Genomic DNA, 26,791 nt, shown 5'->3' on the forward strand with positions numbered 1-26,791 from the left:
ACTGGATCCTGAAGGCTCTGCCCTCATGAATAAATTAATCTATTCATGGCTTAATAGGTTATCATGGGAGGAGAACTAGTGGCTTTAAAGAAAAGGAAAAGAGACTTGAGGATAGCATGTTAGCAGTCTCAGCCTCCTGGCCATGCGATGTCCTGCAATGCCTTGGAACGCACAGGGTGTCCCTTCCAGCAAGAAGGAGTTCAGATGCAACCCAGAGACAGCCCCTTAACCTTGGACTTCGCAGCATCCATAACTGGAAAAAATAAATTTATTTAAAAAATACATTACTCACAGCCTGGCCAACATGGTGGAACCCCATCTCTACTAAAAAAAAAAAATTAGCTGGGCATGGTGGTATGGGCTTGTAGTCCCAGCTACTCAGGAGGCTGAAGTGGGAAGATGGATCACTTGAACCTGGGAAGCGGAGGTTGAAGTGAACCAGGATTGTGCTACTGTACTCCAGCCTGAGTGACAGAGTGAGACCCTGTCTCAAAAACTAAATAAATAAATTACCCAGGCTTGGCACAGTGGCTCATGCCTGTAATCACAGCACTCTGAAAGGCTGAAGTGGGCGGATCTCTTGAGGTCAGGAGTTTAAGACCAGCCTGGCCAACATGGTGAAACCCATCTTTACTAAAACATAAAAAATTAATCAGTTATGGTGGTGCATACCTGTAATCCCGGCTATCTAGGAATCTAAGGCAGGAGAATGGCTTGAAACCAGGAGGTGGAGGTTACAGTGAGCCAAGGTTGTGCCACTGTACTCCAGCCTGGGCGACAAGGTAAGACTTTGTCACCAAAAATAAATAAATAAATAAACAAACAAATAAATAAGTGACCCAGTTTCAGGTATTCTGTTATAAGCAACAGAAAACAGATTGAGACAACAGCCATCCAACTTAAGAGCCCAAATTCAACCACCACACTGCCCTGCCTCTTATTGTGTGATTTCAGAAACTCTTAGAAAGTACAATATTCTTTTAAAATTCCCATTAAATATCTAACATTCATTATGACATTCTGTATTCCAGGTTTTAGTACTCATAAAAATCCATTATGAAATTCTTCCCAGCTGGTAACATCAAAATTCTGTGCTCTGTAAAATAATATTGAAATTGTTTAAAAGTAGATAGATTCCTGGGCCCAGGCGTGGTAGGTCTCATCTGTAATTCCAACACTTGGGAGACAGAGGCGGCAGGATCGCTTGAGCCCATGAGTTTGAGAGCAACCTGGGCAGCATAGTAAAACAACTGTCTCTACAAAAAATAAAAAAAAATTGGCCGGGCGTGGTGGCTCACGCCTGTAATCCCAACACTTTGGGAGGCAGAGGCGGGTGGATTACAAGAACAGGAAATCGAGACTATCCTGGCCAATATGATGAAACCCCGTCTCTATAAAAAAATTAATTAATTAAATAATTGCCAGGAATGGTGATGCCTCTGTAGTCCCAGCTACTAAGGTAGGCTGAAATGGGAGGAGAGTGTGAGCCCAGAAGGTATAGGTTGTAGTGAGCTGTGATTACACCACTGCACTCCAGCCTGGGCAACAGAGTGAGATCTTGTCTCAAAAAAAAAGAAAAGGTAGATTCCTGGGACATACCTTCAGAGATTCTAATGCGCTGCGTGGGACTCAGCAGTACGTATTTTAATAAGCACCCTCAGGTACTTCTGGTAGATTTGAGGCTCACCCTTTGGAGAACACCGGTTGAATGACTGTTGTTTAAGGATGTTATCATTGAAAGGGTGGTGGGGGCGAGGGATAAAAGACTAACACACACATAGGGTGCAGGGTACACTGCTCGGGTGATGGGTGCACTAAAGTCTCAGAAATCACCACTAAAAAACTTACTCATGTAACCAAACACTACCTGTTTCCTAAAAACCTATTGAAATAAAAAATAAATTAAAAAAAGAAAAAAAGGATGTTATCACAGCTGAAGTGAGTAAACTCTTGGAAAAGTTATCACTCTTTAAAAACTTTTCATTTACAATTTATTCAGAATGAAGGATTAAGAACAGCCATTTGTCTGTAATTAAAAATTAAACATCTCCTTTCCAAGTTCACATTTGGTTATCCATCTTGGAGAAATATTGTGCCCAAAGGGGCATGTTCAAGGAAGGATGTTCCTTGTAGCACTGGCTATGACAGCAAAACAATTAGAAATACTCATGTCTATTCAAAGAAGAATCATTAAATCATGATACAACTCTTCCTTGATGGTAGGGGTGGTTAATGGGTACAAAAAATAGAAAAAAATGAATAAAACCTACTATTTGATAGCACAACTGAGTGACTATAGTCAATAATGACTTAATTGTACATTTTTAAATAACTGAAAGAGTATAATTGGTTTGCAACTCCATAGATAAAGGCTTCAGGGGATGGATACCCCATTCTCCATGATGTGTTTATTTCACATTGCATGTCTGCATTAAAACATCTCACATACCCCATAAATATATACACCTACTATGTAGCCACAAAATTTTTTAAATGATACAATTATTCTGTGATATCCTACCCAGTAGTTAAAGAGAATGAAGTAAATCTGCATATAATGACATGAAGGCCCGGCATGGTGGCTCACGCCTGTAATCCAAGCACTTTGGAGGCCAAGGCGGGCGGATCACCTGAGGTCGGGAGTTCAAAACCAGCCTGACCAACATGGTGAAACCCCGTCTTTATAAAAAATAAAAAATTTTTTAAAAAAAAAGACAAAAAAGAAAAAAAATATATATATGACATGAAAACATCTCCAATGCATGTGAAGTTAAAATAGCCAAAAATAACACTGTGTAATATTCTCACATTTATGTGATACTTCCCCCCAACACATAAAATAAGGCAACATAGAATAATTCTATATATGCATGTCTTTACAACTGAATGAAAAGAAAATAGTCTGGAAGGAGACACATCAAACTGCTAACAGGTTATTCCTAGGAGCAGGATTGACAGAATTAAGGAGCTTTTTGGTTTTGAGTATCTGCAATGTTAAACACAAGGGTTTGTGTTTAAATAATAAAACAATCTCTCCACAAAAAAAAGGATAGAGATCCAAGAGTAGGTTTCTATTTAGAGGTAAAAAGAGAAAAGTAGGACACCCCCAACCCCTTAAGGTAGCAAAGGCAGGCTTCAAAGGCTAAATGGACACCACATTGAATGCCTATCCCCCAAGTTGAACCTAGGACTCCAGAGACTGGGCCTTCTACATGTTCAATACCTCCTACCCCAACTCTGAGCTACTACTTTCCCCCTTATAATAGGTCTCAGAACTCTCCATTTTAAATTAATACCTCTTAAGGATCCTTTCCTCCCAAAGTTGCAGTAAAGTAGAAGGCTCTCATCAACGTCCCCTTTCCTACCTATTCCTGAAGACATGTATGCAAATTTCTTTAAATGGTGTTCCTAATCCACAGCTTTGCTGATCACTTTTGGGAAACTGGCAAATAAATAATTAATAAATTTGGAAATTTATTTATAACATCAGGCAATATAATAAACCATATTGTGGAATTTTTCTTTTTTTTTTTTTAATTTTCAAAGCTACCGCAAATTAAGGAATTTCAAAGTTTTTAAAATTTTCCCTGGTTCCTTCAATTACTGATCTTTTTGATTCTGAATTTCTTTTTTAAAAAATTCTCAAGATTCACCTCTTTGAATAAAGTAGGGAAAAAATCTTCAAGAAAGTAAAGTTTAATAGACTCTCACTTTTCCTTCAGAACCCAGTCTTTTTCAAGTCACACTTACCCCTTGCTCCTTGACATCCTGTCTTATTTAGTATCTCATTCAATAAATATCAAAACTAGATACTGTTCCAGGCATTGGTTATAGAGCAGTAAACAAAATACACACAGCCCTGGCTCATTGGAGCTTACAGTCTAGTGGAGGGAGTCAGATATCCTAAAAATTAAACAAATATATGTTATGTTGTAATTAGTACCCTGGAAAAAAATAAAGCCACGTAAGAGGCTACAAGTGATGGTAGGAGTAGTATTATTAATATCCAGGAAGGTGTCACTGCTATTAAGAAGATGATATTTGAACAAAAAACCTTAAGAAAGTCAGAGATCAGCTGGGCGTGGTGGTTCATGCCTGTAATCCAAGCACTTTGGAGGCGAAGGCAGCCGGATCACCTGAGGTCAGGAGTTCAAGACCAGCCTGACCAACATGGTGAAACCCCATTGTAAAAAAATAAATAAAATGGCCGGGAGCGGTGGCTCACACCTGTAATCCCAGCACTTTGGGAGGGCGAGGTAGGTGAATCATGAGGTCAAGAGATCGAGTCCATCCTGGTCAACATGTTGAAACCCTGCCTCTACTAAAAAAATACAAAAAATTAGCTGGGCATGGTGGCGTGTGCCTGTAATCCCAGCTACGTGGGAGGCTGAGGCAGGAGAATTGCCTGAACCCAGGAGGCGGAGGTTGCGGTGAGCCGAGATCGCGCCATTGCACTCCAGCCTGGGTAACAAGAGCGAAACTCCGTCTCAAAAATAAATAAATAAATAAAATAAAATAAAAAGAAAGTCAGAGATCAATCTGGTTAGCTGGAAGAAGACCAGACCAGCTAGAGAGAACAGAAACCTGTAGGCAGATGGGTGACTGGCATGTCTGAGACAAAGTGGAAAGAGGCCAGCGTGCCTAACAGGAGTAAGCAAAGGGAAAAACAGTAGTAGATGAAATCAAAGCACTGGGGTAAGAGGCAGATTATATAGAGTCCAGTTAAGTCATGGTATTTGAGATGGGGAGCCACTGGAACAAATACCTAATATGATCTTTCATTTTATTTATTTACTTTATTTTTCAGACAGGGTCTCACTTTGTTGCCCAGACTGGAGTGCAATGGTGCAATCAAGACTCACTGCAGCCTTGACCCCCTGGGCTCAAGCAATCCCCACACCTCAGCCTCCTGAGTATCTAGGACCACCAAAGTGCACCACCATGCCTGGCTAATTTTTTTTTATTTGTAGACATGAGGTCTCCTATGTTGCCCAGGCTGGTCTTGATTTGAACTCCTGGGTCAAGTGACCCTCCTACCTTGGCCTCCCAAAGTGCTGGGATTACAGGCCTGAACCACAATGTTTGCCCATAACTTCTGTTTTAAAGAAGGATCAGTTTTGGCCAGGCACTGTGGCTCGCGCCTGTAATCCCAGCACTTTGGGAGACTGAGGCGGGCAGATGAAGAGGTCAGTAGATCCAGACTATCCTAGCTAACACGGTGAAACCCTGTCTCTACTAAAAATGCAAAAAATTAACCAGGTGTGGTGGCGGGCACCTGTAATCCCAGCTACTTGGGAGGCTGAGGCAGGAGAATCGCTTGAATCCGGGAGGCAGAGGTTGCAGTGAGCTGAGAACACACCACGGCACTCCAGCCTGGGTGATAGATGAGACTCCTTCTCAAAACAAAAGAAAGGGACCAGTCTGGCTGCTCCAGTAGGGTGATCAACTCATCCTTTGCCTGGAGATTTTCTCAATGTTAGTACTTAAAGTTCCACATCCTAGGACACCCTCCAGTCTGAGCAAGTCAATTTTTGGTCACTCTGGCAAGGGCAAATGGAGAAGCAGACAGATTAGGTAAGAAAGCATTTCCCTTAAAAAAAAAAAAAAAAAGAAAGAAAGAAAAAGAGGAAACCAAGACACACAGTCTTATAAATACGTATGTAATCACAAAGACAATTGAATCAAAATATGTTTTTGTCATTCTGGAAAAAAGTCCAATTTCTAAAGTCACCCTAACAACCAATGATGGGATACAGTAAATGCTATCACCAAAACATGGCACCTTAGAAAATGAGAAAACAGCAGAAGCAGGAAAGTCACTCTGACCTTCTCTCACCCTTTCTCCACTAAAGTGGGCCATAGAAACTAGCATTTCCCTTACCCCTTCTTCCTTGAAGCAGGCTATAAAACTTAGGAAGGTCACACTCTGACCTTCTCCTTTTCTTCTTCCCTGGAGATTCACATATGACAGGTGTCAGGCCTGGAGGGAAGGAATGTCAGTCACACAGAGATGCCAAGAACAAACTAAACAAACAGGCCTTGCTAAGTTTCACCTCTCCAGTTTATTAACATGAGATCATACCTTTTGTCTTCCAATCATACTTTCATGTGACTATCCATAAAAATAGATCTATTTTTTTGTGTAATACTGGAAAAACAAACTGTTCTTCCTCTGTTCTCACATCACAACAACAATCAACACAGAAGACTTCTGCAACTAAATGTGTGCCAACAATCAGTTCTGCAACAGACACCAGCTGGATGTCCTCCAATTCAATTCCGTTCTGAAGCCATCTACCTAGACTGTCTCAGAAAGCACGGGTTGAGAGCTCAGTGCCATAAGACTGCTTGTCCTTCCTAACAGTTACAAGTCCAGGCTTCCAGAACTTTTCACCAACTGGCTTCAAGTTGGGGTTCCCACAACCCCTCTTTGGGTTGGATTAATTTGCTAGAGCAGCTCACAGAACTCAAGAACGCACTTACATTTCCCAGTTTATTACAATGGATACTTTAAAGGATACAAATAAAGAGCCAGATGAAGAGATAACACATGGTGAGGTCTAGAAGTATCCCAAGCACAGACACTTCTGTCCCCTTGGAGTTGGGGAGTGCCACTCTCCCGACACGCGGATGAGCTCTTCTTCACCTTCCTGTAAGCTTCCATGTCAGCTATGCTGAAGCTCCCTGAACCCTGTCCTCTTGGGCCTTTTAGGAAGACTACATTGGATAGGCATGACTGACCATCATATAGAAATGTGACTGGACAATTAAAAAAAAAAAAAGAAAAGAAACAAAATGTGATTGGACAAAAAGGTTATGGTTTAACACTAATACACCACATGGGGGAACCCAGCAAGGCCTATCTGTTTTGGATTTTTTCCAGAGTGACAAAAACAAATTTTGGTTCTATTGTCTTTGTAATTATACATATATTTATAAGACTGTGTGTCTTGCTTGACTTTTCTTTTTTCTTTTCTTTTCTTTTCTTTTGAAATGCTCTCTTACCTCTTAACTAATCTCCAGAAAGGCAGGGAAGATTAAAGTCCTGCCTTGAGCAGGTGAAAGGAGGGCAAAGAAGCTCTGAGAGAAAGATTCTGCTTTCTGAGGCCTGCTTCTAAGGCCTAAAGCACCTCAATATTATAACAAGATCTGTGGAAGTTGGGAGACAGGAATAGTGGATGAAAACCTATGTGTGTGTACATATGTGTACATGTGTCTACGTGTGTATATATATATATGGATATGTATATACTATTTTTCTGAGCTAATTTCATTTGAGAGGACAATAAAGATAATGAAGTTTATAGTATATTTCATTTGCTACATTTTCTATGCTAGTCAAAGTGCTGACCCCTAATTAAAAGGACTCCTTTTGTTATCAACAATAAGAGACATCATATTCCACTTTTTTTTTTTTTCCGAGACGGAGTTTTGCTCTTGTCCCCCAGGCTGGAGTGCAATGGCGTGATCTTGGCTCACCACAACCTCTGCCTCCTGGGTTCAAGCAATTCTCCTGCCTCAGCCTCCGAAGTAGCTGGGACTACAGGCATGCACCACCACACCAGGCTAATTTTGTATTTTTAGTGGAGATGGGGTTTCTCCATGTTGGTCAGGCTGGTCTCGAACTCCTGATCTCAGGTGATCCACCTGCCTCGGCCTCCCAAAGTGGTGGGATTACAGGCATGAGCCACTGCGTATGGCCATATTCTACATATTTAATCACATTTTTAAAAGTCCTTGGTACAGTTCTCAACCCTGATTTTGAGAAGTCATCCTAGGAGAGACCATCCATGTCATGGTCATATTTGTTGGTCCATAGGAATCAGATGGACTCCAGGTAGAATGAATGCTAACAAATGCTGGGTTCCTGCAGGGTGACCTCCTCAGCAAATAACCACCCTCCTGGCAGCAGTTATTCACCTGAGTACTGAATGAAAATCTCTGACTCAAAATGCTGTACAAGAGCATTCTGGGACACATCCCATGTAAACTGTGACTGACTCCAGTATACTTTCTAGTTGCGTGATCTGCTATTTCTCTTTGTTACATTTTATGTATTCTCAGACTATTCTTTCTAGAATTTCAGAAATTTTACCGGATCCTATTTCTACACCTTCTTGGAACCCAAACTAAGAAAATAAATCCTATCTACTTTTATATTCCTTCAGGCCATAATGTTAAGAAGCAATTAAATTATTCTTTATTTAGACATGGGTGCTAATTGCTTAGTCCAATGTGATACAAAACCAAACAACTAGTCATTAGGAAGAGTTATTTTCTGTTTAAGAGGTCTATTTGTTTTTGAATCATGGGAGCTTAAGAAAAAAAAGGGAGGGGTCTTTTTTTTAATCTTAGTTATCATAAATTCCTGCTTTTCAAAATATATTTTTTAAAGTAGATTTTCCCAAAAGTTATGCACCTTTTATGTTTAGCTTGATTAATCCATTTTCCTGTCATTATGATATGTCGATCTAGACTACAGATATTGTACATAAGTCTTAGGTATTGATTTGCACAGTTAGCTTTTCTCTTTAAAACAACAGACTAATTTGTCATTTTTCTCCTTAATATTTTTCTTTCTACTATAATAATTTTAACCACACAGAAAAGCTGAGAGAGATAATGGACATCTATATGCTCATTGCCTATAAATTAACAATTGCCTTTATTTTGCCCTATTTGCTTCATTTGATTATTTTGGCTGAAGTATTTTAAAGTAATTCAAGGCCAAGCAAGGTGGCTCACGCCTGTAATCCCAGCACTTTGGGAGGCCGAGGTGGGCGGATCACGTGAGGTTGGGAGTTCAAGACCAGCCTGGCCAACATGGAGAAACCCCATCTCTACTAAAAATACAAAAATTAGCTCGGCATGGTGGCGCATGCCAGTAATACCAGCTACTTCGGAGGCTGAGGCAGGAGAATCACTTGAACCTGGGAGGCAGAGGTTGTGGTGAGCCGAGATGGTGCCATTGTACTCGATCCTGGGCAACAAGAACGAAACTCCCTCTCAAAAAAAGAAAAAAAACAAAGGTCATATGAGTGGAGAATAATCCAGTATCACTGATGTCCTTATAAGAAAAGGAGATTATAAGGGCCGGGCATGGTGGCTCATGCCTGTAATCTCAGCACTTTGGGAGGCCGAGGCGGGTGGCTCACTTCAGAAGTTTCAGACCAGCCTGGCCAACGTGGTGAAACAGTTTCTACTAAAAATACAAAAATTAGCCAGGTGTGGTGGCGCATGTAGGCCTGTAGTCTCAGCTACTTGGGAGGCTGAGGCAGGAGAATCACGCGACAGACCAAGACTCTGTCTCAAAAAAGAAAAAAAAAGATTAGGGCACAGACACACGCAGAGGAAAGACAGCATCCATCTGTCAGCCAAGGAGGGAGGGAAGAGGCATACCTTAGAAGAAATCAACCCTGTGAAGATCTTTATCTTGGGCTTCTAGCCACCAGAATTAAGACAAAATGAATTTACTGTTTAAGCTATCCTGTCTGTAGTTTGTAGTTATAGCAGCCCTAGCAATACACTGTGTGATCTCTAATAAATTAAAGTTTTCTAAAGCTCAGTTTCTTCACCTATAAAATGGAGATAATAACATATGCCCCATGAGGTGGTTGTGAGAATTAAATGATGCAAGTAAAGCTCACAGCACAGTAAGAACTAAATAAATTCTCGCTATTTTATCCTTATGAAGATTAAATGAGGTTATGCATGTAAAGCATTTAGCTCAGCCTCTAGTACACAAGAAAGCTCTACTAAGGATTACCTATTTTTTTTAGAGATGGGCTTTCACCATGTTAGCCAGGCTGGTCTCAAACTCCTGACCTCAAGTGATCCACCCACCTTGGCCTCCCAAACTGCTGGGATTACAGGCATGAGCCACTGCACCCAGCCTTAAGTATTACCTATTCTTCACAAATTTTCATTTCATAAAGCTTTACATTATATTTTTCCTATCTCCAAAGTACTGCCTTTTAGACCTCGTCTAATTTATTTGTGCCATAATTAAGTCAGATGTAACAGGCTTTGTACCACTGAAATAGGTTAAGCAATCCTATCCAACAAACATTTATGGAGCACCTACATTTTGTTAGCTTTATTTCCAACTACTTGGTATGCTTTGGTGTTATTGTAAAGGCTACCTTATCCAAAAATTTCCTTTATAGTTGTTTGAAGCTCTTTTATAAATATGCAATTTATTTTCATATACTATTTTCTATCAGTCTTGCTAGGCTTTGTATTAAGGTAAAAATTTTATCCTGTAGTTTCTTCTGGCTTTTAAAATATTAATAATCAACTTACATACAAATAATGAGATTTGGGGGTTTTTTCTTAATAAATTTTACATCTTTTTTTTTTGAGACGGAGTTTCGCTCTTGTTACCCAGGCTGGAGTGCAATGGCGCGATCTCGGCTCACCGCAACCTCCACCTCCTGGGTTCAGGCAATTCTCCTGCCTCAGCCTCCTGAGTAGCTGGGACTACAGGCATACGCCACCATGCCCAGCTAGTTTTTGTAGTTTTAGTAGAGACGGGGTTTCATCTTGCTGACTAGGATGGTCTCGATTTCTTGACCTCGTGATCCACCCGCCTCGGCCTCCCAAAGTGTTGGGATTACAGGCGTAAGCCACCGCGCCCGGCCCCAACTTTACATCTTTTGATTAACAAAAATTAAAGTTTATCTTTTTTTCCTCTTTTTTTTTTTTGAGACGCAGTCTCGCTCTGTCGCTCAGGCTGGAGTTTAGTAGTGCGATGTCAGCCCACTGCAACCTCCGCCTCCCGAGTTCAAGCGACTCTCCTGCCTCAGCCTCCTGAGTAGCTGGGACTACAGTACAGGCCCGCGCCACCACGCCCGGCTAATTTTTAAATTTTTTTATAGAGACGGAGTTTTGCTATTTTGCTCTGGTTGGTCTATAACAGGGACTATTTTATCCTAACAATGTGTTTCTAAACGATATTGGTGCCAAAATCAGGATTACCCGATGATATAGTTAACACAAGCTTATCGAACCAGAGGGTCTGGAGTGGGGAATCTGCCTAAGTTTACAGTCCCCATACTCGGTGATTCTCATGCAGCCAAATATTTGGGCGCCCCTGACCTAGCGTCACCAAGAACCAGAAGACCAGTAGCAATTTCGCGGACTTCCTGGCCCCGGGTTCCCTCTGTTCCATGCAGTTTCATGGAACTTTTCTACATTCCACTCCCCGCCCCCGCATTCCGCCCGGCGTTGATACGCTACGAACCTCTCGCTTTACCGCTGCCACTCGGTTTTTCTTCAAAAGAGGGCGGGGGAGAGTAGTCTGAATTGGGTTATGAGGCCCCCGTTCAGGGTACCTCACCTCAGCCATTGAACTCGCTTCGCTGGCCGTGAGTCTGTTCCAAGCTCCGGCAAAGGAGGCATCCGCCGGGTCCCACCCCGAAAGGCGGGGTCCGCGGCATCTCCTGCCCATTCTGACCCTCGCGCGGAGACCCGTTCTCTGGGAACTCACCTCCCCGAAGCTCAGGGAGAGCCCTGTTAGGGCCGCATTTGGCCCTAGTCTCAGACCTTCCCAAGGGACATAGAAATTGAGTGACAGGACGCACTCAGCTCGTGGCCCCACTGATGAGCTTCCCTCCGCCCTATGAGGAAAAGTAGTCCCACAGACAACTTATAAGACTCCCATACCCTAAGACATTTCACGATTATGGTGACTTCCCAGAAGACACAGCGACATGCAAATATTGCAGGTCGTGTTTCGCCTGTCCCTCACAGTCGTCTTCCTGCCAGGGCGCACGCGCGCTGGGTTTCCCGCCAACTGACGCTGGGCTCGCGATTCCTTGGAGCGGGTTGATGACGTCAGCGTTTGAATTCCATGGCTGCGCGACGGCGACGGAGCACCGGCGGCAGCAGGGCGAGAGGTTTGGAGCATATTAACGCCGAGAGGAATGCGGGGTGGGGAGTCAGAAAAGGAACAATGCCACCTACGGTGACACCCTTTCCCTTACAGCTCCCCATAACGTGTCTACCAAACCAGTTTGGGTGCTAAATTTTTGTTTTCGTACCTTTGGGGATTACATAATTGTGCATAAAGCTTTGCGGACCTGGAACAACTAATAGTGCCAGTAGTGTTGTTAATACCTAATGTCATCCAATTTACAAAAAGTAATTGCAGGGTACACCATGATTTTATACTCCACAAGAAAGGATAAGCACTGAAAATGGTGTACTATGATTCGCTACTTCTGTCGTCCATTGTAAGATGCATCCCAGTTCGAGAGAGTAAAATGCAAGTCTTAGACCTATTGAGATAGAGTATTATGTGTATAATGTTCTTAAATGCATAGGTTCACCCTATAAATTAGGTACTATTGTACTTCTCTAGAAATAGAATATTGTTGTACAGTATTCTAATATTGAAGCAAGTGAAGTAGGAAGAGATCAAATACTTGAAGCAGCAGAGCTAGGCTCTAAGTTAGGCACAAACCCTTGAGCACTTTACTAACCTTTATCCCATACCGCCCCATGTATGAGGTGGATATTTGGGGGACACTGGGACACAAGTAAACAAAACAGATAGGCAGGCCTCAGTCTATGAACTTACAAGACTCCTGGGGCTCCCTTTTATTTTGTTTTATTTCATTTGGCTAAAATAGCAATTTAGGAAGAATTCCACAGTCTGTTATACAAGAGTAGTGTTTCGACAGTTATTGCCTCTTTGTAAACTTAGAAAATTATCTTAAACCGGCAGGGTGTGGTGGTGCACGTCTGTAATCCCAGCACTTTGGGAGAACGAGGCAGGCAGATCACTTGAAGTCATGAGTTTGAGACCAGCCTGGCCAACATGGTGAAGCCCTGTCTCTACTAAAAATACAAAAATTAGCTGGGCATGGTGGTGCACACCTGTAATCCCAGCTACACGGGAGGCTGAGGCACAAGAATCACTTGAACCCAGGAGGCGGAGGTTGCAGTGAGCCGAAATCGCAGCACTGCACTCCAGCCTGGGTGACAGAGTGAGATTCTGCCTAAAAAAAAGAAAAAGAAAAGAAAATTATCCTAAACCATTTCTTTAAAATATTTTTTTCAGTCTCTTAAATCTACACATATTCAGGTGTACTCGTTCTTCTTTGCCCATTTCCAAATTCTGTAGCATTAAATGGAAACAAAAGAGTTAATGATGGCAATACAGCTCCAGAAGACTCTTCCCCTGCCAAGAAGACTCACAGATGCCAGAGACAGGGGTTGAAACAGATGCCTGTGGCTGGAGGAAAAGCTAACAAGGACAGGACAGAAGACAAGCAAGATGGTAGGCCAGGGAGGTCATGGTCAGCAAGAGGGTCTCTGATAGGGGTGGATGAGGGGATGATATCTTGTTATGTCAGCTCTTATTTCTTCCTTCTTTCCGGATATAATTAATTTATCTAGCCTTTGGGCATACCACAAAACTAATCTACTGCCTTGAATCTTCGTTTTCATGTATTTGAGGTGGATTGAGGCCTAAGGAAAGACCAGGATTGCGTGGGAGGGCAAAGTTAATCCTGACAAGTTTCTGTTTAGCCACAGCAGCTGTTTTTGCTTCCCATAAAGTAGTACCTCTATGTTTTTCCTCAGAATCTGTGAAGGCCTTGCTGTTAAAGGGCAAAGCTCCTGTGGACCCAGAATGTACAGCCAAAGTGGGTAAGGTAAGAGAATCTGGAACCAATCTTCAGGCCATGGGTGTCTCAGAGAGCATCCTTTGTTACAAGGACTCGTCTGGGATACTGTTAGTATTCATTTTAGGAATCCTCTCTAAAATATGATGAGTGATTAGTTTTCTCCAATGGCAAGGGATAGGAGTGGTAGGACTTGGGGTTAATAATCAGGGTGTTTTTTAACATGGTGTGTTAGACCATTCTTGCATTGCTATAAAGAAATACCTGAGACTGGGTATTTTATAAGAAAACAGATTTAATGGCTAATGGTTCTGGAGGCTGTATAGGAAGCACAAGGGTATCTGCTCCTCAGGAGGCCTTACGAAGCTTTTACTCATGGCAGAAGGTGAAGCAGGAATAGGCACTTCACATGGCGAAAGCAGGGGAGAGGGAGAGAGAGAAGGTGACAGAGACAGAGAGAGAGAGAGTGGAGGAGGTGTCACATGCTTTTAAACTATCAGATCTTGGGTGAACTCACTCATTATCAAGAGGACAGCAGTGAGAGAGTGGTGCTAAACCATTCAGAGAAATCCACTTCCATGATCCAATCACTTCCCACCAGGCTCCACCTCCAATACTGAGGATTACAAGTCATCATGAGATTTGGAAGGAGACAAATACACAAATTATATCACATGCTTACCTTTTGTGGTTGCCATCAGCCTTCTATACCTCATTCTCTTTTTCAACCAGAAAATGTCATTGTTAAGGGAAAACTGTTTTCTTGTTCTAATGAGAAACTGTACCCAATGGCATGAGTTACTGATGAATGGGGAAAGAATCTGAAATACAGAAAGGCTACCTCTACAGTAAGTTTTCTTTTTTTTTTTGAGACAGAATCTTACTATGTTGTCCAGACTGGAGTGCAGTGGCTCAATTTCGGCTCAGTGCAACCTCCGCCTCCTGGGTTCAAGTGATTCTCCTGCCTCAGCCTCCCAAGTAGCTGTGACTACAGGCGCGTGCCACCATGCCCAGCTAATTTTTTATTTTTAGTAGAGATGGGGTTTCACCATGTTGGCCAGGCTGGTCTCAAATTCCTGATCTCAGTTGATCCACCTGCCTTGGCCTCCCAAAGTGCTGTGATTACAGGGGTAAGCCACTGCACCCAGCCAAGTTTTCTTTAACTCAGAATTTTTTTTTTTTTTTTGAGATGGAGTCTCAACCACGCTAGAGTACAGTGGTGTGATCTCAGCTTACTGCAACCTCCACTTCCTGGGTTCAAGTGATTCTCCTGCCTCAGCCTCCTGAGTAGCTGGGATAACAGGCACCCACATGCCCGGCCTGCTAATTTTTATATTTTTAGTAGAAACGGGTTTCACTGTGTTGGCCAAGCTGGTCACAAAGTGATCCAGCCACCTCAGCTCCCAAAATGCTGGGATTACAGGCATGAGCCACCATGCCCAGCCTAACTCAGTTAGATTCTTTTGTATAGTTTAAAAAAAAAAGGTAGCATGTTTTTGTTATGGTAAGGTTATACCCAGGTTATGGGTAGAACATAGGTTTGCAATTCTTTCCCTGGGAGATGGATGTTAATGTTGCTGTAGAATGACAACTTGAGCCGTAAGAAAATTTAGAGCCTCATTTAGGATCTCAGGGCTGAAACTAATGTTGATTTTTTTTTTCTTTCTCTCTTTCTAGGCTCATGTGTATTGTGAAGGAAATGATGTCTATGATGTCATGCTAAATCAGGTAAGAGGCAGAAGAGGCGGAACCGTTGGATTTATGAGACCTTCTTCTTGATAATTATTGATGATAGCATCCCAGCGTTCAGATCTTTAAAGTCCTTTGTTTTCTCATTTTTATTTATTTATTTTCTTTTTGAGATGGAGTCCCACTCCATCTCCCAGGCTGGAGTGCAGTGGCATAATCTTGGCTCACTGCAACCTCTGCCTCCCAGGTTCAAGCAATTCTCCTACCTCAGCCTCCTGAGTAGCTGGGATTACAGACGTACCCCACCATGCCTGGCTAAGTTTTTGTATTTTTAGTAGACACAGGGTCTTGCCATCTTGGCCAGGCTGGTCTCGAATTCATGACCTCAAATGATCTACCTGCCTCAGCCTCCCAAATTGCTGGGATTACAGGCGTGAGCCACCGGGCCTTGCCTAAAGTCTGTATTAATATTAGCCACTAGTGGTTAAATACCCGGGTACTCAGCCCTGGCACACTCTTGCCTGATGGCAAAGTCCTCTGTGAGATTTTTTTTTTTTTGCAGATTTTGTATCATTTATTGAAACTGTTAACTCTGCTCATATTCTTTTGTACTTTTTTTTAAAGAGGCAGGATCTTGTTCTATTACCCAGGCTGGAGTGCAGCTGGTGCAGTCAGCCCACTGCAACCTTGGGCTTCTGGGCTCCAGCAGTCTTCCCACCTCAACCTCCCGAGTAGCTAGGACTGTAGGTGCATGCCACCAAGCCTGACTAATTTTTAAATTTTTTGATTTTTTGTGGAGATGGGAATCTCACGATATTGGATAGGCGGTCTTGAATATTTGGCCTCAAATGATCCTTCTGCCTTGGACTTGTAAGGCATTGGGATTACAGGGATGAGCCTCTGGGTCAAAGCTGTTTTGCACATTTTCTAACAGGTTGTTGGTCATTTTCTTACTGGTTTCAAGGAACTTTATATAATACGGAGAATAACCTTTTGTCTGTAATGTAAATTGCTTATATATTTTCCAGATTTGTCATTTACCTTTTGATTTTCCTTATGGTACACTTTTTGCCAAGGCCCCTTTTTGTTCTAACATCTAATGACCTTTTTTTTTTCACCAGGGGACTAAGGTCATACAGTGGCTTTAAAATGTGACCAAGTAGGACAGGAGATAGAGGTAGGAAGGGGCAGCATGCTTAACAAAGAAGAATGCCTCCATATCCAGGGCTTGGCCATATAATACCAGTTGCTGTGCCTTATCATGGACTTCTCTCTCTCTTCACTCTGAGAGATTTACTTACAAATACCTCTTTTTAGAGAACTGGCCATATTCTCAGTCAGGTTAGTTATAGGATAGATGTGGCCATGGTTTTGTGTATCCCTTGTCTTCTCCCAGTATTGCCCTGCTCTCAGCTCATTGTCTAATTTCTGTAGCTGACAAATAAAGTTGTGAGTAGAACTGTCAAAAAATAAGTCATGTAACAATTGAACCTAACAGTGTTAGACCTTTGGAGCATCAAAATTGTTTTCATTTGGGAGTGGATTGGGAACTGGAAAACACAGATAGCTTAGAAAATATCTCAATAGTGGCCGGGCAGGTGGCTCATGCCTGTAATCCTAGGACTTTGGGAAGCCGAGGTGGGTGGATTATGAGGTCAAGAGATTGAGACCATCCTGGCAAACATGGTGAAACCCTGTCTCGAAAACAAAAATACAAAAATTAGCTGGGTGTGGTGGCACATGCCTGTAGTACCACCTACTCAGGAGGCTGAGGCTGAGATAGGAGAATAGCTTGAACCTAGGAGGCGGAGGTTGCAGTGAGCTGAGATCGTGCCACTGCACTCCAGCCTAGCAACAGAGCGAGACTCCATCTCAAAAAAAAGAAGAAAAGAAAATATTTAAATGGGGAGTTGAGGCAGGAAAAAACAGGAGGAGCCATTCAACGTAGGATATTTGAGGTTGGATAGAGGGTTTTAGGAAGCTTCTAGGCTCCCACTTTAATTCCTAAGAATCCAAAGTTTAATGTATAAGACCTATTTCTTCTTTATATTTTTAATTTTACAGGAATATAATTTTCTTGCCTGATACAGGAATTTTCTTTCCTTTTCCTTATGGAAATTACTGGCACCTGTCGTGAAGGATACATCATTGGTTTATGTGATTTCTATTTGCAAAACCCTCCTTGTTTTTTTTTTTCACTGCACATAGACCAATCTCCAGTTCAACAACAACAAGTACTATCTGATTCAGCTATTAGAAGATGATGCCGAGAGGAACTTCAGTGTTTGGACGAGATGGGGCCGAGGTAATGATTTTTACTGTGATTTTATGAGTTGGCATTCAGAAAGCCAGAAGCAGCATAGTAAGTGGCCAAAGGATTCTCTGGGTTTAAATTGGGTCAGTAGAGGCTCTGAAGTCTAGAAGAGGCTTAGGAATCAAGTTGGGCATCTTGAAATTGGGGAATGGCAGGCATCCTCCTTAGGAAGTTCCAACTGAGAGCAGCCCATTGTAGCTGAAAATTCTTCTGTAGTTGAACTGCTAGTAGTGCTCATAGACTGTGGCAATTACCAAGTAACTTCTAACAACATGATTAGTTCGTCCTTTCCTTTCCCTTCTCCCTTTCCTGTCTGTTAGTCAGATGTTAAGCAGAGAGATCTTGGAGAGCTGGCTTGTTGCTATTAGGGAATATCTTTTTTTTTTTTTCCTAGTATAGAAATACCTTTGTCCTTTGTAAGGAAATATCTTATGTGTGGCATTTACTTTGCAGTTGGGAAAATGGGACAGCACAGCCTGGTGGCTTGTTCAGACAATCTCAACAAGGCCAAGGAAATCTTTCAGAAGAAGTAAGTGTTAAAAAGTGACTACAGAATAAAATACCCTCCTCTTCTTAAATGTATCTTCTTCAAGAATTTTTATTTTTTAGATGGAGTTTTGCTCTTGTTGCCCAGGCTGGAGTGCAATGGCGTGATCTCAGCTCACTGCAATCTCTGCCTTCTGGGTTCAAGCAATTCTCCTGCCTCAGCCTCCCAAGTAGCTGGGATTACAGGTGCCAGCCACCATGCCCAGCTAATTTTTGTATTTTTAGTAGCGATGGGGTTTGGCCATTTCGACACCCCTGACTCTACAAAAAAAAAAAAAGAGAGAGAATATTCAACTAGAGTTCCTTAAAACCTTATGATATAGATGAAGAACTTTTTGGAGAATTTGGGAATGTATTTCTTTCAGGGAAAGGGATTAGATGGATACTTAAAATCTCAACGGCTTTTGTGGTTTTTGGGAAGGACAGGCATTGTTTTTCCCTGTTTTTAAAATTCCATTTGTCTCCAGAGCTTTTTTGTCCATTTAATGTCCTCATTTAGAATTAGACTGATTTTCATTTATGGAAAGTCGATGGGTAAAGGAGATCGGTGGTGAAAAATAAATTGTTGGAAGATTTTCTGTCTAAGGAAACAGTTGTAAGTCCATCTTCATAGTAGACCTTTATTTGTAAAGTTTTCTTACACATTGGACTCTACAGATTCCTTGACAAAACGAAAAACAATTGGGAAGATCGAGAAAAGTTTGAGAAGGTGCCTGGAAAATATGATATGCTACAGATGGACTATGCCACCAATACTCAGGTAGCTCTCACTATACTTTTTGGGGTAAACCAGTTTCTTCTTTATTTATTCTTTTTTTTTTTTTTTTGAGACGGAGTTTCGCTCTTGTTACCCAGGCTGGAGTGCAATGGCGCAATCTTGGCTCACCACAACCTCCACCTCCTGGGTTCAGGCAATTCTCCTGCCTCAGCCTCCTGAGTAGCTGGGATTACAGGCATGCGCCACCATGTCCAACTAATTTTTTGTATTTTTAGTAGAGACGGGGTTTCACCATGTTGACCAGGATGATCTCGATCTCTTGACCTCCCAAAGTGCTGGGATTACAGGTTTGAGCCACCATGCCCAGCCAGAGGCCTTTTTTTTTTTAAGACTTGTTCTGAGTTGTACAGTGTAGGAGGCAGAACTAGCATGGTTAACCCTCCATACCCATGGATACAGTTAACTGAGGATCAAAAATATTCTAAAAAAGAAATTGCTTCTGTATTGAACCTGGAGAGCCTTTTTTCCTTGCTTGTCATTATTCCCTAGACAATGCAGTATAAAAACTTTACAAAGCATTTACGTTGTATGATATTAGGTGTTATAAGTAATCTAGAGATGATTTCTTAGATTTTCTTATGTTTGTTTGTTTTTTGCTATAGGAGGAAGAGGAAACAAAAAAAGAGGAATCTCTTAAATCTCCCTTGAAGCCAGAGTCACAGCTAGACCTTCGGGTACAGGAAATAATAAAGTTGATCTGTAATGTTCAAGCCATGGAAGAGATGATGATAGAAATGAAGTATAATACCAAGAAAGCCCCACTTGGTAGGACTTCACATTTTGTTCTGCATTCTCTCATGATTCCTAGTTCCTTTAACGGATATTTTATTACCATTATGATTTAAAGCTTGCTGATAGTACTGAATGAAGAAAATGGGATTTGGTGTGACACGTTGTATGGAGGGAGAAGGAACTATTTTGAAAGTTGAAGCTGGGTGTGGTGGCTCATGCCTATAATCCCAACACTTTGGGAGGCCAAGGCAGGTGGATTGCTTGAACCCAGAAGTTTGAAACCAGCCTGGGCAATGTGGCAAGATCCCATCTCTACTAAAAATTGAAAAATTAGGCATGGTGGTATGTGCCTGTGGTCCAGCTATTTGGGACGCTGAGGTGGAAGGATCACCTGAGCCTGGGAAGTTGAGGCTACATTTAGCTGTGTTTGTGCCATTGCACTCAGACTGGGCAACAGGAATGAGACCCCATCTCAAAAAACATAATTGAAAGGTGAAAGTCCTTTTTAGGCAAGAACGTAAGTACAGTTTACAAGATGGGACCCTGGTTTGGAGTCTGATCTCTGGCTGGGCCTGCAGGGAAGCTGACAGTGGCACAAATCAAGGCAGGTTACCAGTCTCTTAAGAAGATTGAGGATTGTATTCGGGCTGGCCAGCATGGACGAGCTCTCGTGGAAGCATGCAATGAGTTCTATACCAGGATTCCACATGACTTTGGGTAAGTCCTGGGCTGTTACTTCACTTTGTTCTTCTATGTATACATATCCCCTGTGTCAATCAGCAGCAACTATAATATTTTAAATATTTTATTCCTAAGGAAATGATCATCTTGAATAGGTACAGAAACAAAATGATATGTGGGCAGCCTATTTAATCAGCTTGCAAATATGGGATGCAGTCTCCTGGCTTGACCACAGCTATATTCTCTGACAAAGTAGAAGTTACCAACTCAAGAGGAAATGGTTCTAGCTATCCAACCACCAAGTAAAACACCTTCAGGCATATCACCCCCTTTTCCTATTTGAGGTGACAAAGCACACAAACACCACTTCTGTGAACTCAAGTGATATTAGATAGACAAAGTAACATTTTACATTGGTTGATTCTGTTTTCTGGTTTTCATCCTATTTCTATTCCTTTTACTGCTTTTGAGAGCCCTGTGACCTAGAAATAACCCTGAGTGGTCAACAGGTCTGCCTATGCTTCTACATAGAACTATATCCAAACTGTTCCTTATTGATATCCATGTAACTTATTTTTAAAATGATTTTATAAAAAAGAATTTCAACTCTAGTCTCAAAAGTCAAAATCCACATAGTTCATCTTTACTGAGTATGTATTTAATATTATTTTATATATTTGGAAGTTAAGATCTTTTTACAGATCTCTTTCTCTCCCAAATGGAAAACCTGTTGAGAGAGGACCTATCTGTCATCTTCTATGTTTAGTCATGAGCCTTTTAGCCACACATCAGAGAGCTTATTATGGGTTATATCTCTGTTCTTAGACTCCGTACTCCTCCACTAATCCGGACACAGAAGGAGCTGTCAGAAAAAATACAATTACTAGAGGTGAGATAGGTATGAATTGAGAAGTATTATATCCCTTGTCCCAGGTTCCTCCCACATTGATTCTGTGTCTCATCTTCTCAGGCTTTGGGAGACATTGAAATTGCTATTAAGCTGGTGAAAACAGAGCTACAAAGCCCAGAACACCCATTGGACCAACACTATAGAAACCTACATTGTGCCTTGCGCCCTCTTGACCATGAAAGTTATGAGTTCAAAGTAAGAAGAATGATCATTTATTTTCAGACTTCTTTTGCACCCTTAAGACCATCTCCCCTATGCCACTGTTCTCTTAACTACTTCTGGTTAGGAGGAAATTGTCAGTTAGGGGAGACTTTTTTATGTACTAGGAATCTGAGAAGGCCAGGTTCTTCCTAGCTGCCTTGTAAGACTTTGGGAGCAGAAAGTTCTGCCAAGTTATATCAGAATCCCCAAAATTTTCAGTTTAGCTCAGTCTCTTGTAGCGTACACATCGGCCTTTTTGTCTTTATTTTTCACAGGTGATTTCCCAGTACTTACAGTCTACCCATGCTCCCACACACAGTGACTATACCATGACCTTGCTGGATTTGTTTGAAGTGGAGAAGAAGGGTGAGAAAGAAGCCTTCAGAGAGGACCTTCATAACAGGTCTGAGTCTAGCTTTGGCTTTGGAAAGACACTCCTTGCCCAAAAAGTGCAGCTATAAAACATAAAAAGGAGGCAGAGGAAGGTGTTGGCTTTTTATGGTTATGGCCTATCTGTGCAAAACAACAGAGTGCAATAATATTGACTTTTCCATAGGATGCTTCTATGGCATGGTTCCAGGCTGAGTAACTGGGTGGGAATCTTGAGCCACGGGCTTCGAATTGCCCCACCTGAAGCTCCCATCACAGGTTACATGGTGAGTGAAATTGAACTCTGGGAGGAGCACAGGGGAAAGGGATACAGTAATGTTCTCAGTGTTTTTTTTTTTTTTTTTTTTTTTTTCGAGATTAGGATTAGGTGGTTCTCCTCCCCCAAAAGTTAAGCCAGCTCACTGATAACCTTGTCATGTTTTACTGTGTCCTTCTTTCTTTAAATTCCTAAAGATACCTTGCCTTTCCCTCAGAAGGCAGAAATTCACAGGTGCTTCTACCTTCTCTAGGACAGAATTGTGAGGGAAATGGAGAAGAGTCTATATTGTGTTTAAGGGAATGGAAAAACAGGGTTGGTGCTATACACCTTCTCTCCAACACAGTGGCTTAGAAGCTGACCTTGGTATTCATTTATATATTTCAGTTTGGAAAAGGAATCTATTTTGCTGACATGTCTTCCAAGAGTGCCAATTATTGCTTTGCGTCTCGCCTAAAGAATACAGGACTGCTGCTCTTATCAGAGGTGAGGCGGGAGTATGTCTGAGCTCTAGTGTATTAATTCCCACTTTTTTCCAGTGAGAAAAGTTTGAACCCAGAAGCAAGAGGCTTACCTGGGATAACTTGAGAGAGAACCAAGTGCAATTTTTAGTACATTGGATTCCTCTGCTGGAGTAGGGGGGAAAAGTACTGATGGGATTTTCTGTTTGGCTCTGGAGCCATCTAATTTTTAGTAGGATATGGGCATTCAAAGATTTTTTGCTTTGCAGGTAGCTCTAGGTCAGTGTAATGAACTACTAGAGGCCAATCCTAAGGCTGAAGGATTGCTTCAAGGTAAACACAGCACCAAGGGGCTGGGCAAGATGGCTCCCAGTCCTGCCCACTTCGTCACCCTGTAAGTACTCAGAACCAGGAAGGCTAGAAGACTTCTTTTGGCCACATAAGACTACTTTCTCTATTCCAGCTTCTGAACCAGAGACTGATGTTGACATACTTTTCTTCTGTTTGGCAGGAATGGGAGTACAGTACCCTTAGGACCAGCAAGTGACACAGGAATTTTGAATCCAGATGGTTATACCCTCAACTACAATGAATATATTGTCTATAACCCCAACCAAGTCCGTATGCGGTACCTTTTAAAGGTTCAGTTTAATTTCCTGCAGCTATGCTGAATGTTGATATTAAATAAACCAGAGATCTGATCTTCAAGCAAGAAAATAAGCAAGTGTTGTACTTTTGAATTTTGTGATACTTTATATAATAAAAACTGTACAACTCTACCACTGGCTTCTTTGGACTTTATTTCTCCAAGCACATATTTCTTCTGATATTAGTAGATCTTCATTTCCAGGACAGAAAGTACTCACTGCTCTGCAAGTTATTCAGTATCTTCTTAGTGGCATCTGTGCATTGAGGGATACTGATGGGTGGGGCTAATGCTTTTACCTGTTTAATTCAATTTTTCTGCAAACTGGAATTTGTTGAGCATTACTGCAGGAAGGGTAGAGGCAACAAAAGCTAAGTTGCCTTTTTCTTTCCCATCCATACATAGTCACTTGCCTTTTTCAGATTTATCAACTGCAGCCTGGGTCTCCAACTACTTAACATCTTAGGATTTACACCACATGTCCAAAAATTTGGGAAGCCTTTGGAAGACTGTCACAAAGCCTCAATACATGTAACTTTTTAGAAACCAGATTTTGAATATCAAAATTTGAAATGTACATGCCCTTTGACCTAAAACTTACATATGTTTGCATAGATGTCACTGAGGCATTGGTGTACATAAAAAGATCCATAGATAAGGAACCAGTCAAATATATCTACTCACTGAAGAAACATGCTATTAAAACTCAAGCAGACAACATAATTTTCCAAAGAATAGAAGAGAGGGATACTTTGCAACTAATTGCATAAGGCAGTATGAAATTAAAACCAGATAAAGACATCACAAGAAAGTGAAACTATAGACCAATATCTTTCTATCTTCTTCCTCAGCCTCCTGAGTAGTTGGGATTACAGGTGTGCACCACCACACCCAGCTAATTTTTTGTATCTTTAGTAGAGATGGGGTTTCACCATGTTGGCCAGATTGGTCTGGAACTCCTGACCTTGTGATCCACCCTCCTTGGCCTCACAAAGTGTTAAGATTACAGGCATGAGCCACCATGTCTAGCCCTAAGTATATATTTTTATCCTATGTAAACACTGGCTATAAAAAGGTATTGAAATATAAGTACAATCAAGTTTCAGTATTAAAATTCAAACAGCTCCTTAAAAAAATAATACTCATGCATTTATGCTGACACAAGTAAATAACTGAATACATAAATTGGTAGGAAGGGATAAAATTCCCTTTGAAATTTCAGACTAGGTGTGGTGGCTCACACCTGTCATCCCAACACTGAAAGGCCGAGGTGGGAGGATCGCGTGAGGCCAGAAGTTCAAGATCAGCCTGGACAACATAGTGAGACCTCATCTCTACAAAGATAAAAGTCAGGCATGGTGAGGCATGCCTGTAGTCCCGGCTGCTTGGAAGGCTGGGGCAGGAGGATCGCTTGAACCCAGGAGTATGAGTGCAATAAGCTATGATCAATGTCACTGCACTTCAGCCTGGGTCACAGAACAAGACCCAGTCTCAAAAAAATAAAAAGAATTTCAATAAATAAATGTCAAAGGGAAATAGAAAATATTAGGGAAAATGGAGGGGAATAGGCAATCATGATTAGAAAACCACAATCACCATATTGCAGTCAAGATCCATGGATGAATGCTAAGATTAGTCAGGAAAATGATACTTGCATAGCCTCAAAAAACCTACCTTAAGATAAATAAATGTCTTTCAAACCTCTCTCTTCTAGAGGTTTTCTTTCCTTTACCTTGAGTATGGGCTGGACTTAGTGACTTGCTTCTAACAATATGAAAAAGGTACAGCAAAAATACCTGGCAAATATCACTTTAAAAGTGATCAGGGTTAACACCAGTTATAAGTTTTGTTAATACCATATGTACCCAATAAAGATGCAATGAAGTATATCAACTCAAATTCTTCCATTAAATCCATAATCTCAGCCTATTCACGAAAAAAAAAAAAAGAAAGAAAGAAAGAAAACCAAACTGAAGAACACTACAATATTCTTCACTCGTTGCCCAGGCTGGAGTGCCGTGGTGTGATACTCGGGAGTCTGAGGCAGAAGGATCAATGAGCCCTAGAGGCAGAGGTTTTGGCAAGCTGTTATTATACTACCACATACCAGCTTGGGCAACAGACTGAGACCCTGCCTCAAAAATAAATAAATAAATAAATTTTGAAGTGTCAAGATTGGCTGGCTGCAGTGGCTCATGCCTGTGATCTCAGCACTTTGGGAGGCCGAGGAGGGCAGATGACGAGGTCAGGAGATCAAGACCATCCTGGCCAACATTGTGAAACTCCATGTCTACTAAGAATACAAAAATTAGCCAGGCATGGTGGTGTGCACCTGTAGTCCCAGCTACTCAGGAGGCTGAAGCAGGAGAATTGCTTGAGATCACGCCATTGCACTCCAGTCTGAGAAACAGAGTGAGACTCTTGTCTCAAAAAATATTTTGCCTTTTGCTCTCCTAAAAGCATGGGCCAAGGGCAGGAGGAAGCTCTATTTCTCTCTTCCATGCTCTGAAAATTCTACAAAACCACCCCAGCAAAGGCTATAATAGGGAATAACAGGGAGGGGAAAAGTTAAGCAAAGGCTAAGTTGCTCAATAGATTCTTCCATGTAATCGAATTTTAGGAATATAAGAAGGTTCTTTTACGGTCCAGGTGTGGTCGCTCACACCTATAATGCCAGCACTTTGAGAGGCTGAGGTGGGTGAATCACTTGAGGTCAGGAGTTCAGACCCACCTAGCCAACATGGTGAAACCCGTCTCTACCAAAATACAAAGATTAGCCGGGCATGGTAGCAGGTGCCTGTAATCCCAGTTACTCCGAAGGCTGAGGCAAGAGAATTACCTAAACCCAGGAGGCGGAGGTTGCACTGAACCAAGATCACAACACTGGACTCCAGCCTGGGAGACAGAGCCAGACTTCATCTCAAAAAACAAATAATAATCATAAGTTTTTACAATTAAGAAAATCAGGCCAGACACAGTGGCTCACACCTGTAATCCCAGCACTTTGGGAGGCTGAGGCAGGCGGATCACCTGAGGTCAGGAGTTTGAGTTTGAGACTACCCTGACCAACATGGAGAAACCCCATCTCTAAAGAAAAAAAAAAAGAAGAAAATCAGAATTCATGGCTATGATTGTGCCACCTCTCAATTAGTTTTAGTTTTAATCTTTGTGTATTTCAATTTGAGAGAGAAAGACACTTCTGTGATCTCTTATGAGAATGCCAATTACTATACTGACTAAAGTTTGAAAGTCAAATGTCAAAAGTTGGGAAAACCAGAAGGTTTGTTCCACTTTCAATGGCTTGACTCCTCACCTCTCATCTGGGTAGTTCCGAGAAAAGCTGTCTCTGAGAGGAATGTAGTGTAATGTTATCCTAACTCCATTCCAGTTCTTTCTAAATGCCCTGATGCATGATTGACTTATTCTCCCTCCCTCATTCTTTCCCCATGAACCGCTCTGTTCAAACTGAATGTTGGCTGACATTGCTCTCATTCTTCCTCCTGGCAAGAATGGCATCCTAGGGTCCTAGGGCCCACAAATAACAGAAGAATTCTAAAGC

At 41.7% G+C, this 26,791-nt stretch overlaps 2 protein-coding genes across 3 annotated transcripts in view; one reads left to right on the top strand and one right to left on the bottom strand.

Moving 5' to 3' along the window:
* Positions 1-11,612, bottom strand: part of CCNB1IP1 (cyclin B1 interacting protein 1) — a 39,745-nt gene extending 28,133 nt beyond the window's left edge. The window contains exon 1 of the mRNA XM_035259958.3: positions 11,243-11,612. The gene's annotated coding sequence lies outside the window, so the exon portion shown is untranslated. The remainder of the gene's footprint in view (positions 1-11,242) is intronic.
* A 232-nt stretch (positions 11,613-11,844) lies between these two features.
* On the top strand, positions 11,845-23,365 carry PARP2 (poly(ADP-ribose) polymerase 2). 2 transcript variants are annotated; one of them, XM_035259951.3, is made up of 16 exons: positions 11,845-11,931; positions 13,127-13,282; positions 13,588-13,658; positions 15,306-15,356; positions 17,526-17,622; positions 18,085-18,160; positions 18,835-18,937; positions 19,558-19,720; positions 20,266-20,404; positions 21,194-21,257; positions 21,339-21,473; positions 21,755-21,882; positions 22,036-22,135; positions 22,513-22,611; positions 22,856-22,980; positions 23,098-23,365. In XM_035259951.3, exons 1-16 carry the CDS (start codon positions 11,925-11,927, stop codon positions 23,255-23,257), a joined length of 1,674 nt encoding a protein of 557 aa, XP_035115842.1. In that variant the 5' UTR covers positions 11,845-11,924; the 3' UTR covers positions 23,258-23,365. The 2 variants fall into 2 exon arrangements, with proteins under 2 accessions (XP_035115842.1, XP_002753737.1); XM_002753691.4 differs by having other exon boundaries at positions 11,845-11,897.
* The last annotated feature ends 3,426 nt before the right edge of the window (positions 23,366-26,791 follow it).

Source organism: Callithrix jacchus, chromosome 8, assembly GCF_049354715.1.
Source record: "Callithrix jacchus isolate 240 chromosome 8, calJac240_pri, whole genome shotgun sequence".
In the NCBI taxonomy this organism is placed as follows: domain Eukaryota; kingdom Metazoa; phylum Chordata; class Mammalia; order Primates; family Cebidae; genus Callithrix; species Callithrix jacchus.

Excerpts from the sequence above, each read along its gene's own strand:
- PARP2 (XM_002753691.4), top strand. The coding sequence starts at position 11,852 with ATGGCTGCGCGACGGCGACGGAGCACCGGCGGCAGCAGGGCGAGAG. Across the intron at positions 18,161-18,834 it reads AAGGAAATCTTTCAGAAGAA|ATTCCTTGACAAAACGAAAA; the intron begins GTAAGTGTTAAA and ends TGGACTCTACAG. Across the intron at positions 21,474-21,754 it reads ATGAAAGTTATGAGTTCAAA|GTGATTTCCCAGTACTTACA; the intron begins GTAAGAAGAATG and ends TATTTTTCACAG.